Raw genomic sequence first — 13,920 nt, forward strand, 5'->3', positions numbered from 1 at the left:
CCCCCTCTCTCACTTCCTCCACTGTGGGCCTCATGGTTCATCCACTGGCTGAGAGTTCTACCCTATTGGGTCTGTTTTGACTTCCACAGAGAATAAATGCAGCCACCTCACACTCTTTCCGGGCCTCCCCTGGGGTCTTTGGACACCAGTCTCATCACCCTGCATCCGGGGCTGGATGTGCTGTGTAGTGGGGACTGAAACCTCAAAGCAGTGGATACAGGACAGGCATTTAGAGGTCTGAGGCCTGGGTGCACCAAGCCCTCAAGAGTTCGTTGTGTGCGCACTGAGGAAGAAGTACTTTGTTCACTTTGGAAGACACATCCATCCCCCCTTTTCCCCCAAAACACGGGGGGTTGTGTCCTTGAACGCGACGGCTCTGGGGCTGCATTCGTGGCTGTTCCGCGGGCTCTGTGAAAAGGGGCGTATTTGATTACATGCACATATCCAAGTACTCAAGGGTATTAGATCATAGATCCCTTCATTTCCTTTTATATGAAGGCAGTGTGTCTCCCAAGTAAAGTCGCTCACGCAGATAGGCTTTGCGCGTGTGTGAGTGGTTAGCGGCAGCACGAGCGCAGGAGACCGCACCCCAAGGGCGGCTGCGGGGCCGGGATCAGGGGTGAGGATGGGGCTCAGCTTCCACGCGACCCCAAGAGCCTACGGAGGTGCCGATCCTCCCGCCGCCCTCTCACTGTCCTTCCTGACCGGACGTCAGCCGGACTACAGCTCCCACGATGCCTCGGGCGGCTGGACTACACTTCCCGGGATGCCCCCCGCCTGGCGGGGGCGGAGCCGCGGCGGCGGCGGCAGGGAACGCGGGAAGTCCGGATCCCCGCGCGCGGCTGATCGAGGATGAATGTGGAACGCGAGCTTCGTCGTGAGTCTCCGGGCGGAATGCTGGGCGAGGAGAGGGTCTGGCCCACTCAGGCGAAGAAGCTTAGCGTCCCTGCCTCGTCTCCCTCTCTCTGCAGAGCTGAGCAAGGCCAAGGCCAAGGCCCAGAGAAGCGGGCAGCTGCGGGACGAGGCCGCCCTCTCCCACCAGCTGGGGGAGCTCCTGGCCAGCCATGGTACGTGCCCCGGGCCTGGCCCATCTTGTGGTCCAGGGCCGGGAGAACTGTAAGGCTGGAGGTCGGAGCCCTGGGGGGCAGGAAGGGATGGGGGACCGGGTGAGCCAGCGGGGACGGGGGGGGGGGGGGGGAGGCCGAGGGCCGGGGCCAGGAACCTTGCTGAGCCGGCCGCCCAGGGTCGGCCACGGCTTCGCTCGCCCTCGCTCGCCCTCGCTCGCCCTCGCTCGCCCTCGCAGCCTCTGGCCGACTGCCCAGCCAGGGCTGAAGCCTGCCGCGCCTGCCTGCCCAGGCCGCTACACAGAGGCCCTGCAAGAGCACCAGCATGAGCTACAGCTCCTGGAGAGCATCGATGACCCTCTGGGCTGTGCCGTGGCCCACCGCAAGATCGGAGAGCGACTGGCTGAGCTGGAGGATTACTCAGCTGCCCTGAAGGTGGGCAGAGCCCACTCCCACCCCCAGCGCCCACTCCCACCCCCAGCACCCATGCTGACCACACCTGGCCCTGCAGAGCCCACACTTCGAGCTGGTCCCTTTCTGAGGAGAGAAGCACAGTTTTCACTGTCTTGGCCTCTGGCTAGAGGGGGACACGCTTGGACATGGCCTCTTCAGGCAGCCCTGTGTCAGGGAATTGTAGTCTGGTCTTTGGGTAGGCACATCATAGCCTGGGAGTCTGGCCCCACAAACAATTAACGAACATAACACTTGAGCTGTGTTTGTGGGCCAGCTGGGGAGTTGGCACAACTGTCCACAAAGGGCCTGCTCGGGTCCTGGCGAGTGGGGCTGCAACAGCCCAGCTAACTCCCAGTCAGCGTCTCCTCCATATGATGATGATGGCTGGTTGGAGTGTGGCACCGCTGTCCCCACAGGCAGCCCATGGCACAGAGGATATGGGACTTGCACAGCCTGGCTTTGTCCTGCTCTGTGGGGATTTGAGGGGCGTAGGGGGTTCTCCTTGGCAGAGGTAGGCGCCTCCTGGAGTTGGGGTACGTATGGGATTTGCTTGAGGTGGGAGCTGGCTCACAATGGCCATTCCTTTGCACCCCAGCACCAGCACCGCTACTTGGAGCTGGCCCGTTCCCTGTCTAATCATACTGAGCTGCAGAGAGCCTGGGCCACCATTGGCCGCACTTACCTGGACATCTATGACCACTGTCAGTCACAGGACGCCTTGCTGCAGGCACAGACTGCCTTTGAGAAGAGCTTGGCTATTGTGGACGAGAAGCTGCAGGGTGAGGGCCCTCAGAGGCCAGGCCTTCCCAACCTCTGCCTCCTGACCTGCTAGCAGAGGAGGCCACAGCTCCAGTGTCTGCTCTGTCTGTATGGTGGGTTCTACCTGCCTGGGCCCACCCTTTGCTAGGCTGAGATCTGTCCTCAAAGCCTCCCATGAGGAGGTGCATGGCCTGTGCTCCCCATAGCCTCACGTCTGGGCGTTGTCTGCTCCTTCCCACGCTCTGTCTACAGCAGGAGCTCGTCACCACAGCAAGAGACAGGAAGAGGGGTGGGGGAGAGGCTGTACAGACCCCGAGTTAGATACCCCAAGTGGGGATGAGGCACTGAGGATTTGTGGGGGCATCTTCTAGGGACGCTGACCAAGCGAGAGCTGAGTGAGATGAGGACCCGACTCTACCTCAACCTGGGCCTCACTTTCGAGAGCCTGCAGCAGATGGCCCCGTGCAATGACTACTTCCGGAAGAGCATCTTCCTTGCCGAGTAAGGCCTCCGCCCCTGGAGGAAGGAGCCTCCTGAGAGAGCACCGCCTGCCCTCCCTGCTCACCTGCCGCACGTCTGTGGCATAGAGCAGGCTTGGCTTAGCATCAGCAGCTACATGTCAGCGCTTGGGTGCCCCCAGTCACTCTGAGCCCTGTCGCCTCCCACAGGCAGAACCGCCTCTACGAGGACCTATTCCGTGCCCGCTACAACCTGGGTGCCATCCACTGGCGCCGAGGGCAGCACTCCCAAGCCATGCGCTGCCTGGAGGGGGCCCGTGAGTGCGCACGTGCCCTGAGGAAGGAGCTCATGGAGAGCGACTGCTGCGTGCTCATCTCGCAGGTGCCCACTTACAGCTCTGGGCCTTGCCTGCCGAGGGGCTCGGGCTCCAGGGAGCCTGCAATCTCACCTTTCTTTTCTCCCCAGATCTTCCAAGACCTGGGGGACTTTTTGGCTGCCAAAAGAGCCCTGAAGAAAGCCTACAGGCTGGGCTTTCAGAAGCCTTTGCAGAAGGCAGCGATCTGCCGGACCCTTAAATATGGTGAGCCTTGGAAGGGGACCCAGGGTGCTGAACTTCCCCCGGAAGGGGTGAGGAGATGGCGGCATCAGTGTGAGGCCTTTTCCTGCTCCCCACCCCCTTCTTGTTGGGAAGAGAGCCCCCCATTTCTCTGAGCCTTCAGCATGGTGTGTCAGAGGGGGACACACTGAGGGACACATTGAGGGTGCTCAGTAGGCTGGCTGGGCATTTATAGACGAGCCAGGATCTTTTTGGCAAGGCGGAGACGAAAGTGTTGCCAGAGAGGATGGGAGAGCAGACGGCGCGTGTGGCCTGTGAGGACTGACAAGTGGCAGGAGCTAGTAGCTCCCCTTGTGAGCCAGGTGCTTCTTCAAGGTGTCAGTTACTAGTTTCCTGATCCATGCAGCAAGTCCACGAGGTGTGTTTTGTTACTGCCCCCTTACCTAGGGGCGAGCAGAGGCCTAGAGACAGTGGACAGCCCACCCAGGGCACACGAGTCACAGGTGGCGGTCGGGTCGGAGCCCCACGCTGTGTCCCCTCTTCACTAAGGCTCTTCTTGCAGTGCTGGCAGTGGTCCAGCTGCAGCAGCAGCTGCAAGACTCAGAGGCCAGTGACCCCCGGCGTGCCATGGGCATCTGTGAGCAGCTGGGGGACCTGTTCTCTAAGGCAGGCGACTTCCCCAAGGCGGCCGAGGCCTACCAGAAGCAGGTGTGCGTCCCCTGCTGGGCTGGGAGGAAAGGGGCGGTCGTGACACTCTGGGCTGGTGGGGTGTGAGGCAGCCCTGGCCTCGCTGTCACTGCCTCCACAGCTGTATTTTGCAGAACTGCTAAGCAGGCCGGGGCCCGAGCTGGCCGTCATCCACGTGTCCCTGGCCACCACCTTGGGAGACATGAAGGACCACCGCCGGGCCGTGTCCCACTATGAACAGGAGCTGAGGCTGCGTGGTGGCGACGCCCTGGAGGTGAGCAGTAATGGCGTCCGGTCCCACCCGGGGTGCAGAGGGGCTATGCGAGTAGGTCTCCACGGCTCTGCCTCAGGACCGCCACTCTCGAGTGTTTGTGTGGACAGGCATTCCCTTTCTAGGGCTGCCGTCCTCCTGTTTCGTGGGGGCAGCAGTGGGAGCTGGGCCTTGGCCGGGGCCAGTTCCGTGGGGCGGACAGCAGCCACAAAGCTCATCCCTCCTCCTCCTGCTCCAGGAGGCCAAGACCTGGTTAAACATTGCGCTATCCCGAGAGGAGGCCGGCGATGCCTATGAGCTGCTGGCACCATGCTTCCAAAAGGCTCTCAGCTGTGCCCAGCAGGCCCAGCGGCCCCAGCTGCAGGTACAGAAGCCCATCCACGCACGTGGAACCCCCCAGTGCAGCTTTCCTGCGACCTGCCTGTCCTCGTCCCCCACCCCCATCTCCCCGTTCAGGGTGTCTAGTGCCCCTGGAGCCCTGAACTGGGCATCCCCTGCCCCTCAGAGGCAGGTCTTACAGCACCTCCACAGCGTGCAGCTAAGGCTGCAGCCCCAGGAGGCCCCTGGCACTGAAGCCAGGCTGCAGGAGCTGAGTGTGCCCAGAGACCAGGAGGAGGACGAGGATAAGGAGGAGGAGGGTGATGGTGACACCCCCGAGGCCAGCGACGTGGAGCTCTCGGAGAGTGGTGAGGCCCGAATGCTGCCTTGGCCCCTATGCCAGCTGCCCGTGGCATTTCCTCCCTGACACCTGCTGGGGCTGGGCCCTGGGCTGGGCCGGGCGAGGGTGGAGTCCTCATTGGGGCTGCTCACCGGCTCGCGACAGGAGGATTCAGCCTTGTGGAGGAAGGGCGGTCTGTGCTGGTAGATGGAAGAGGGGAGTGGGGGTGGGGGGCTCTGAGGCAGCTCCGGAACCTTCCTGGAGGAGTCACTGATGGGAAGGCTAGTGGGTATCTGCTGGGGAAGGAGGTGCAGGGTCAGACCTGGAGAAGTGGCACCACGAGAGGAGGGCACAGGGCAGACAAGAGGGGAGTGGAGACAGCACACTGGCTGCCCGGCACAGGAGCTCAGCACTTCCTGAAACCCTTGAGAGCTGGTGCAGGCTTTCTCTCAAGGCTGGCAGGGTCAGCCTTGTGGGAGGTGGGTGTGCAGGATAGGCTGGAGCCATCACCCAGGGGGTGCCAGGCTGGTGGGTGCAAGCCGGTGGCTCGCTTCTGGCTGAGAGGCGGGAGGTGGGAGACCTGTCCCTGGGGCCACAAGGAACAAGTTCAGTTTTGAATTTGAGGGGCTTCCAGAACCTCTCAGTGAGCGGCCAACGGCTGTGGGAAGGTTATGCCATGCTTTAGAAGGGGGTTAGGCTGCGTGTCACCAGTATGTGGGTGTAGGCAGCCAGAGGAGAGTTAGAGGACCAAAGCAGGAACTATAGGTAATACCACTCAGCAAGTGGTCATGTAAGAGGAGCCCGTGAAGTAGAAGAAGGTTCTAGCAAAGACCAGCAGCAGAGGGAGTAGAGGACAAGAGCAGAGAAGAGGAGTGGGGTCAGCCAAGTGAGTTGGGGGAGGCAGATGCAGACAGGAAGGCCAGGCACGTGCAGGTGGAGGGCACCTGGGCTCACGGGATGAGCTATTTGTAATGTGAGCGTGACTTGGCCCAACAAGGGTGCTTCCCAGGAGGGGACAGAAGTCTGGGGTGGGGAGATCCAGAGGGGTCTGGGCATGGGGTCAGCACATGATGGATAGGGGTCAGGTGGGCAGAAAGGTCGGGTGCATCCCCTGTGGGCCGGGGGTCTGTGAGTGAGGAACAACCACGGACAGGGCTGGGGGTGGAATAGCAGTCCACACTGGACCCCCGTCCTCCAGGCCTGGAAGGTCAGGGGAGCCTGGGGCCGGGGGGGCTTGGCTTACGTGGAGTGGGCCGGGCTCTGTTCCAGAGGGTGATGCTGAGGGCTGGTCCCAGCAGCCGGAGGAGGACGAGGAGCTGCGGGCCTGCCTGGGCCGGCAGAGGGTGAACAAGGTGAGGATGGTGTGGGGGTACTGCGTGTGTCCCTCCCATGCTTGCCAGGACTGCCTGGTCCCCTCACACCTCTGCTTCCTGTCCTGGGACAACTGTCCACAGTGGAACCGGCGCAATGACGTTGGGGAGACTCTGCTACACCGAGCTTGCATCGAGGGCCGCCTGGGTCGTGTCCAGGACCTTGTAAGGCAGGTGGGTCTGCTGCCTTGTTCTAGCTACTCTGTGGGTCATGGGGACTCTCTCCTGGGGTGCACTGTCTCCCTGAGGGGATAGGGCAGGGCATGGGGGCTGCAGGGCGCATCGTGGCTGCTGGGCCTGCACAAGTCCCTTCAGGGGCCTCCCTGAGATGATGCATTTTGTGTGGGGACCATCTCTCTCCGCTAGGACCTAGGCCAGGGCAGAGCCAGGCCTGAGGGTAGACTTACGGGGCCCGTTCTGAGTTCTGAGACCCAGACCCTGGCTCTCCTGGGACCTCAGAGCCCCACGGTGAGGCCAGCCTGAGGGATACTCAGGTTAGGCTCCTTCCCATCCTTGGTCTCAGGGCCACCCCCTGAACCCTCGGGACTACTGTGGCTGGACACCCCTGCACGAGGCCTGCAATTACGGGCATCTGGGTGAGTACGGGGCTGGTACGTGCCAAGGACGAGGGCCAACAAAGGCTGGGAGCTAGCTCACATCTCCTGGCCCACAGACATTGTCCGCTTCCTGCTGGACCACGGGGCTGTGGTAGATGACCCAGGCGGCCAGGGCTGTGAAGGCATCACCCCTCTGCACGATGCCCTCAACTGCGGCCACTTCGAGGTGGCTGAACTGCTCATTGAACGGGGAGCGTCAGTCACACTCCGAACCACGAAGGTGAGTGGGGGTACAGGCCAGGCCGTGGCGGGTGGGGTGCTCCTGCCGGCCCTGCTCAGCCAACCGCCACGCAGGGGCACAGCCCGCTGGAGACACTGCAGCAGTGGGTGAAGCTGTATGGCAAGGATCTGGACAGCGAAACCCGAGAGAAGGCTGGTGCCATGGAGAGGCTGCTCCGGGCGGCCCCCTCAGGCCGAGGCAAGTACAGACCGTCTGCCCCTGGGGACGGCTCTCCCTGACCTGAGAGTGCCCCAGGCCCTGATTCCAAGTGACGTCTTAGCATGGGTGGTTGGGTAGTGATGGACGCTGCCTCACACGAGATTCTATCCCCCCACAGCTCCCCACGCTCTTCCACGTAACCATCTGTTTGACCCTGAGGTCTCTCCTCCCTCGAGCCCCTGCCCAGGACCCCCAGAGACCTCTCAGGCTCGTGCTAGGGTCTCTCTGGGGCAGACAGTTCCAGCTGTGACCAGGCCTCGGAGGAGCAGGCACAAACTGGCCAGCAGTAGCAGCTCAGAGGGTGAGGACAACCCAGGCCCCCCCCGACCGAACCAGAAGAGGCCCCGGCATTCTGTCCAGCCACAACAGGACAAAGCCTGGACGCCCGGATTCACCAGCAACCGGGAGGCGGCGCCAGCGAGTGCTCCCTGGGTGGGCGTCCGAGGCGTGGGCAGTGCCCAGAGCTGCCACCTGGGGTCCGGCCCACCTTGGGGTCCAGGCGAGGCCACCCAGCAACGGCCAGCGCTCATCCCTGAAGAGGAGTGTCTGGCCTCAGACTGGCTGGAGGACGACTCACCACTGCTCCACAGCCGCCAGGATGACCATCTGCCCCGCTCCCCAGGCAGTGGTGACAGTACCGGTCGTAGTGCCTCGGGGTCAGGCAACAAGAGCTCCAGCAGGCCCCGGGCCCGGGCCAGGCAGAGCCGGCTGCCCCGTCTCAGGAGTTGCGGTGCACTGGTCAGGGCAGGTGGAGACGGTAGCTCGGCTGCAGAGCCTCCATGGAGCCCGGATGTCTCCAGGGCCTCGGGGCCCAGTGGGGAGAAGAGCCCTGTGGCGGGCCAGCCCTCGGTGGGTGCACTCCCTGGGTGGGGGCGGAGGGGGCAGTGAGGCTAGATGGCTGTGTTTTCTGACTGAGGCTGTTGTGCCCTGCGCCCACCCAGCAGGGTCCGTCTTTGCCCCCTCCCATCCGGGTGCGAGTGCGAGTTCAGGACAGTCTTTTCCTCATCCCCGTCCCACACAGGTAAGGCGTCACATGCCCTCCGAGTCCCAGCTTCCCCGGCACCCCTGGGAGAACCCTCACGTTTGCAGATCAGGTGGCGCGGGTCACAAGGGCTTACTTTGACTTGCGTCACCTTGCTGTCCAGGGGGCCTCCCATAGCTGACGTGAGGTTGCAGGCCAGGGCAAGAGTGCCCCGCGGGAGCATAGACAGGGCGCTGGAGTGGTTAGGCCAGGCCCCGTGGCCCCTAGGAAAAGCTTGGAAGAGCTGCAGAGAGCACGGGCATGTCCTGGGCAGGGGCAGCGGGAGGGGAGGGGAGGGAGCCAGACAGAAGAGCTATAGACCTGGAGATGGCAGGACCCTAGAGGCTTTTCCTCAGTGTGTGCAGGGACCCGGCCAGCTCAGCTTCCCCTTTGTCCCTGCAGCAGGGAGGTCCACTCTGTGGCCTGGCTGGCTGATCAGGCTGCCCAGCGCTACTGCCAGGCCTGTGGGCTGCTGCCGAGGCTCGTCTTGCGAAAGGAGGGAGCCTTGCTGGCCCCACAGGACCCCATCCCTGATGTGCTACAGAGCAACGAGGAGGTGAGTGGTAGGAGCCTGGGCCCTGAGCATAGGAGAGCCCCCAGTGTGGGGGGCCCCCGGGGCTGTTTAGTGATGGTGCTTTGCAGGTATTGGCTGAGGTGACTTCGTGGGACCTCCCCCCGCTGGCTGACCGCTACCGCAGGGCCTGCCAGAGCCTGCAGCAAGGTAGGAGCCCAGGAGAGCCTCAAGTGGCCTGGGCAGAGGGGCTGGGTGTTCATGGTCCACTTTCCTGTGCCACTCCCGGGTCTGTGGGCCTAATGTCCCAGAGCCCTAGATATCCACCGAGGCACCCTCCCCCCGACATCTGGCCTCAGGTTTTCCTCCTCTGCCCAGTGCCCACACATGTGGGTGTTCCCCAACACTGGCCCTGTGGGAGGCGGGATGGCATAGAGTCACCAGAGCCACTGAAGGGTAGGTCCAGGGTGGCTCTCTGAGAGAGCTTGCCTTGGGCCCTGAGATATGGCGGTGACAGAGGTTGGAGCCCTGCCGAGAGGACCTGACAAGTCAGAGAAGGGACATCCCCACCCACCAGCCACGCGTGGGGGCTCAAGTGATGCTGGGCCCCCAGGCTTGTGGGATTGGGCTCTGCAGCACCTCTGGGGTGTCCCAGGGCTCATGAGTGAGGAGGGAGATGTTTGGTTTGACCCCCCAGGATTCCCAGGGCAGAACGGCAGGTTCTGGTCCTGGTGACGCTATATCCCCCCCCTCCAGAGGAGCACCAGGAGGTGCTCCAGGCCATGGAGTGCCAGGGCTCGGGCCCCTCATTCAGCGCCTGCTCCCTGGCCCTGCGCCAGACCCAGCTCACCCCACTGCTGCGGGCCCTGAAGCTGCACGCGGCTCTCCGGGAGCTGCACCTGGCAGGGAACCGGCTGGGGGATGGATGTGCTGCTGAGCTGCTGGCCGCCCTGGGCACCATGCCTGGCCTGATTCTCCTTGATCTCTCTTCCAATCACCTGGGCCCTGAAGGCCTACGCCAGCTTGCCACAGGCCTCCTGGGGCAGACCACCTTGCAGGTAGAGGCATGGGGAGCAGCAGGCTGGCAACAGGGCGGCATCAGAACGTTTGCAATCAGCCCGTCGTTGGGTGGGAAGGTGCAGTGGCGAGTGCTGACCTCTGCCCAGCTCTGGGATGGCAAGGAGACCAGATTCTCCAGGGGGCCCATGTCTTCCACAGAACTTGGAGGAGCTGGACTTAAGCATGAACCCTCTCGGGGATGGCAGTGGTCAGGCCCTGGCATTCATCCTGCAAGCCTGCCCCTCACTCAGTACCTTGCATCTCCAGGCCTGTGGCTTTGGCCCCAGCTTCTTCCTGAGCCACCAGGCAGCCCTAGGTAGTGCCTTCCAAGGTGAGCTGATGGGCATGTCCACTCCCTGGCCCCAGGGTTCCAGTTGCCATCAGAAGGGCATGTCCAGGGGCATAGAGAGCCTTGAGCAAGAGGGGCCCCGGGCGACCAGGCGTGGTGTCTAGGAGCACATAGGTGGATGTGCTAGGTCTTCCTGGGCTCGGGTCATTCCCCTAGGACGTGCCATGGGCCGCTGTCCCTGTCTCCCTATTCTCACCAGCTCTTAGCGTTCCGTTTGCCTTAGATGATCCCACCACGGACACCGAGGCCGCGGAGAGCGGTGGTCCCAGTACTGAGAGACTGGGAACTAGGAGTCCTCCAGGGGGCCTTTCTGCAGAAGTGGTGGGCTAGGAAGTGGGGCTTGGGGATGTGAGAGCAACACCAGAGGAGAGGCTGGGATTAGGGCAGCAGGAGGTGCTCTCCAACCCCACCCCATCATTCACAGACACCCTGGCCCAGAGCCTGTCTCAGGTACTCCGTCCTGGCTTGGGTTGGGGGAGGCAGGTAGCCCAGAGGTGGTGGGGAGAGGGTGGGCTCAGGAGTCTGGCCCTGTCCCCTCCCTGCCTGGGAAACCCCAGGTGGGAGTTCCCTCAGTTCTGCATGCACAAAATCTCAGGGATGATAGCTTCCCCAGAGGGATCATGAAGGTGTTGGGCCTAGGACTGCAGCTGGGCTGGGTTGGTGACCGTGTGTGGCTGACAGTGGTTCTGGTCCCCCGTGCAGATGCCAAGCACCTGAAGACACTGTCTCTGTCCTACAACATCCTGGGCACCAGTGCCTTGGCCCAGGCCCTGCAGAGCCTGCCCGCTCACACCCTCCAGCGCCTGGAGCTTAGCTCTGTGGCAGCTAGCAAGAGTGACTCAGACCTCGTGGAGCCTGTGGTCAGATTCCTGACTAAGGTGTGTATGCGGCTGGTGGGAGAGGGGTGGGGGTGGGGGGTGCCATGGCAAAGCAAGGCTGGGCTGTCCGGGCTACAGTTCCGCACCTGAGACCTGGCAGGGGTAGGAGCAGCCTGGGAAGAGGGTTGCAGGTTCAGAAAGAACAGCTGTGGGTGAAGCTTTTGGGAGAACAGCCCGAGGCAGGCAGCGAATTCCTGGCCGGCAGGAAAGGTGCCTGGGACCCCAGGCAGATCCCAGGGTCTGGCCAGGCTTCCTAGGGCTCTCTCCCCTGACTCTTCCATGTGGGGCTGATCCCTGTGATTTTCACATGTCGAGTATGACTTAGAAGGGGAGGCGTTTCCTTTTGATTTTCACATTGAAGGGATGCTGCTCCCTTCTGGTGCCTTGGGGGTCAGGCAGGCTTTGGCCCCTTGTTTCTGAGGAAGAAGGAAGGTATCTGACCTGGGTTTGGGTCCTCTACTGGGAGGCAGAGAGGGTAGGTGCCCCACTCAACCCTACTCCTTTTGGGCCTCTGCTGTGTCTAGGAAGGCTGTGCTCTGACTCACTTGAGCCTGTCTGCAAACCACCTGGGCGACAAGGCGGTGAGAGAACTGAGCAGGTAATGCTGTGCCACCCACTCCTGCACTATTCTGAGGGAGTCTGATCTCAAGTCCCAGTACCCTGGAGCGCTGGGTTGGGCAGGGAAGGGAGGTGAGCTTGGGGACCTACCCGAGGCCCTGGTAGTAACAACTGGTAGTAACAGCTTCTTCCCTCACTCCTTCCAGCTTTCAAGCCTGCCTCCTTGTGTTTCTTCTTCCCGTACTCCTGAGGCTCCTGACAGCCTTTCCCATTACCCTTTGTTGTAGCAGCCCATACCGGGGCCACTCATGACCCTCCAGCCTCAGCTGGCTCTTGGCGGTGTTGGGCACCCAAGCCAGGGAGGCATATACCCAGGCCTGGTCACTATGGTCCTGGCCCTTGGCAGTGTCCAGCTGGCCCTAGAGAAGTACTTGCACCCGTGCATACTGGGGCAGAGCCTATAGGGCCTGGCCTATGGCTCCCAGAGCTGTGGTTTGTCTGGGGCAGCTTTCTGCAGTACTGGGGGCCTCCCTCCCTAGAGGCTGACCCCTTTATTTCTTCCCTTGTTGTCTTAGATGCCTTCCTCTTTGCCCCTCACTCATTTCACTGGACCTGTCTGCCAACCCTGAGATTGGCCGTGTTGGCCTGGAGGAGCTCCTGTCTGCCCTCCAGGTGCGGCCCCAAGGCCTCAGTTTCCTTGGCCTGTCAGGTGAGCTTGGGGACCTACCCGAAGCCCTGGTGCTTCCTCTAAATGGGCTGTCACTGCTACCAGCCAGATGGCAAAGGTGGGCTGGGCTCCTTTAGTTAGATACCGTGGGGAACAGTGACCAGTGTGACTGGAAGGGGGTATAAGCCCGGTTCCTAACACAGGGCAGGGAGGACCATGGGGGCTTTGCCTTTGGCCTGTTCAGCCTGAACCTCAGAGACCATGGTGACTGGGGTGGGGGGACGGGGGTGGGTCCCGTTTCACAAGGATTTCCTAATTACCATTGGCAAAAGGACAGAGCTCAAGATCAGGATGGCAAAAACTTGCCACCGAGGGATTTTCCCACTTCCAGGCAGGGCCTGCCCTGACTCTACCTTCCCAGCCTGTGTATTCTCATTTTGGCCACACCCAGGCACAGTACCCTACCAGAGCTGCCTTGACAATGACCCCAGGAGACATTAATTTGGTAAACTGGCCACCCAATAGCCTGACACATCCAGCCAGGGCTTGGGGCAGGAGAGTACCAGGCTTTGCCCTCTAGGAGGATAAGGACTAGGAGTGGGTGTGTACACAGGGAACCCCTGGGTTCCTCCTGCTCCTCACTCCCACCCCACAAGGCCAAGCCGGCTCCTCCAAGAAGGCAGCCCTGAAGGCAAGCTGGTGGGATATCTGCACACAGCTAAGGGGCTGCTTCCCACACACCTGGCATCTGTACCTGTCCTCTCCCCTAGCTCCCTAGGGTCCTGAGCCTGTTGGGCACTCTGGCCTCCCTGGAGATCAAACCTTGACAGCTTAGTGTCTGTCCTCTTAAGACCCATAGGCATTCCTATAGTGTCCATTTTACAGATGGAAAGACCCCAGGCATTGTCATAGAAACTGTCAGAGGCACAGATGTGATTGCAGCATTTATTTTAGCCAGTCTCCCTCCTGCCTGCCTACTGGCTATGAAAGGAGCCCACGGACCGGGTGGCCTCTCTGGAAGCACACACGCCTTCCTAGGGTGTTAGTGGGCCTCTCCTGGGCATCTGCCCAAGCACCTGGTTGTAGCCCCTGGGGCTCAGGGGAAGTGGCCTCTTCCTGAGGGCCACGTTGGTAGAAAAGAACACAGGCCTGGGAGTTCCATAGGTGTACTGCGAACGCCACTGGCTCCTGCGGGATTCCCCCGTCTACCTCGCTGGGGCCTGCTCCCTGAGACCAGATCCCCCCTCCCCCCCTGCAGGCTGTGCTGTCCGGGGCCCCCTGGGCCTGGGCCTCTGGGACAGGATCACTACGCAGCTCCAGGAGCTGCAGCTGTGCAGCAGACGCCTCTCCACCGAGGACCGTGACGCCCTGCGCCAGCTGCTGCCCGGCCAGCCTGGAAGTGCGTGCACACTGGACCGAGGGCCCCAGCTCTTCTACCGGCGCCTCTGACAGGCGGCGCTGCCCTTGCCCTGCAACCCACCCTCGCCTCAAATAAACGATCGCCGCTGCTGCCTCCACCCCCGCTGCTGCCTGGAAGGCGGGTG

General features: G+C 62.2%; 1 protein-coding gene across 1 annotated transcript; it reads left to right on the plus strand.

Moving 5' to 3' along the window:
• Positions 1 to 742: 742 nt before the first annotated feature.
• TONSL (tonsoku like, DNA repair protein) lies at positions 743 to 13,893 on the plus strand. Its single transcript, XM_015076938.3, has 26 exons — positions 743 to 877; positions 972 to 1,067; positions 1,357 to 1,499; positions 2,113 to 2,296; positions 2,648 to 2,777; positions 2,945 to 3,116; positions 3,201 to 3,315; positions 3,854 to 3,999; positions 4,100 to 4,252; positions 4,488 to 4,613; positions 4,755 to 4,935; positions 6,177 to 6,259; positions 6,362 to 6,451; positions 6,801 to 6,873; positions 6,951 to 7,114; positions 7,189 to 7,312; positions 7,452 to 8,182; positions 8,278 to 8,354; positions 8,757 to 8,910; positions 8,997 to 9,075; positions 9,622 to 9,923; positions 10,084 to 10,255; positions 10,976 to 11,151; positions 11,676 to 11,749; positions 12,285 to 12,418; positions 13,635 to 13,893. The coding sequence occupies exons 1-26, from the start codon at positions 853 to 855 to the stop codon at positions 13,823 to 13,825; spliced, it is 4,095 nt and encodes a 1,364-aa protein (XP_014932424.2). The 5' UTR covers positions 743 to 852; the 3' UTR covers positions 13,826 to 13,893.
• Positions 13,894 to 13,920: the final 27 nt, after the last annotated feature.

This window comes from Acinonyx jubatus, chromosome F2 (assembly GCF_027475565.1).
Source record: "Acinonyx jubatus isolate Ajub_Pintada_27869175 chromosome F2, VMU_Ajub_asm_v1.0, whole genome shotgun sequence".
NCBI lineage: Eukaryota > Metazoa > Chordata > Mammalia > Carnivora > Felidae > Acinonyx > Acinonyx jubatus.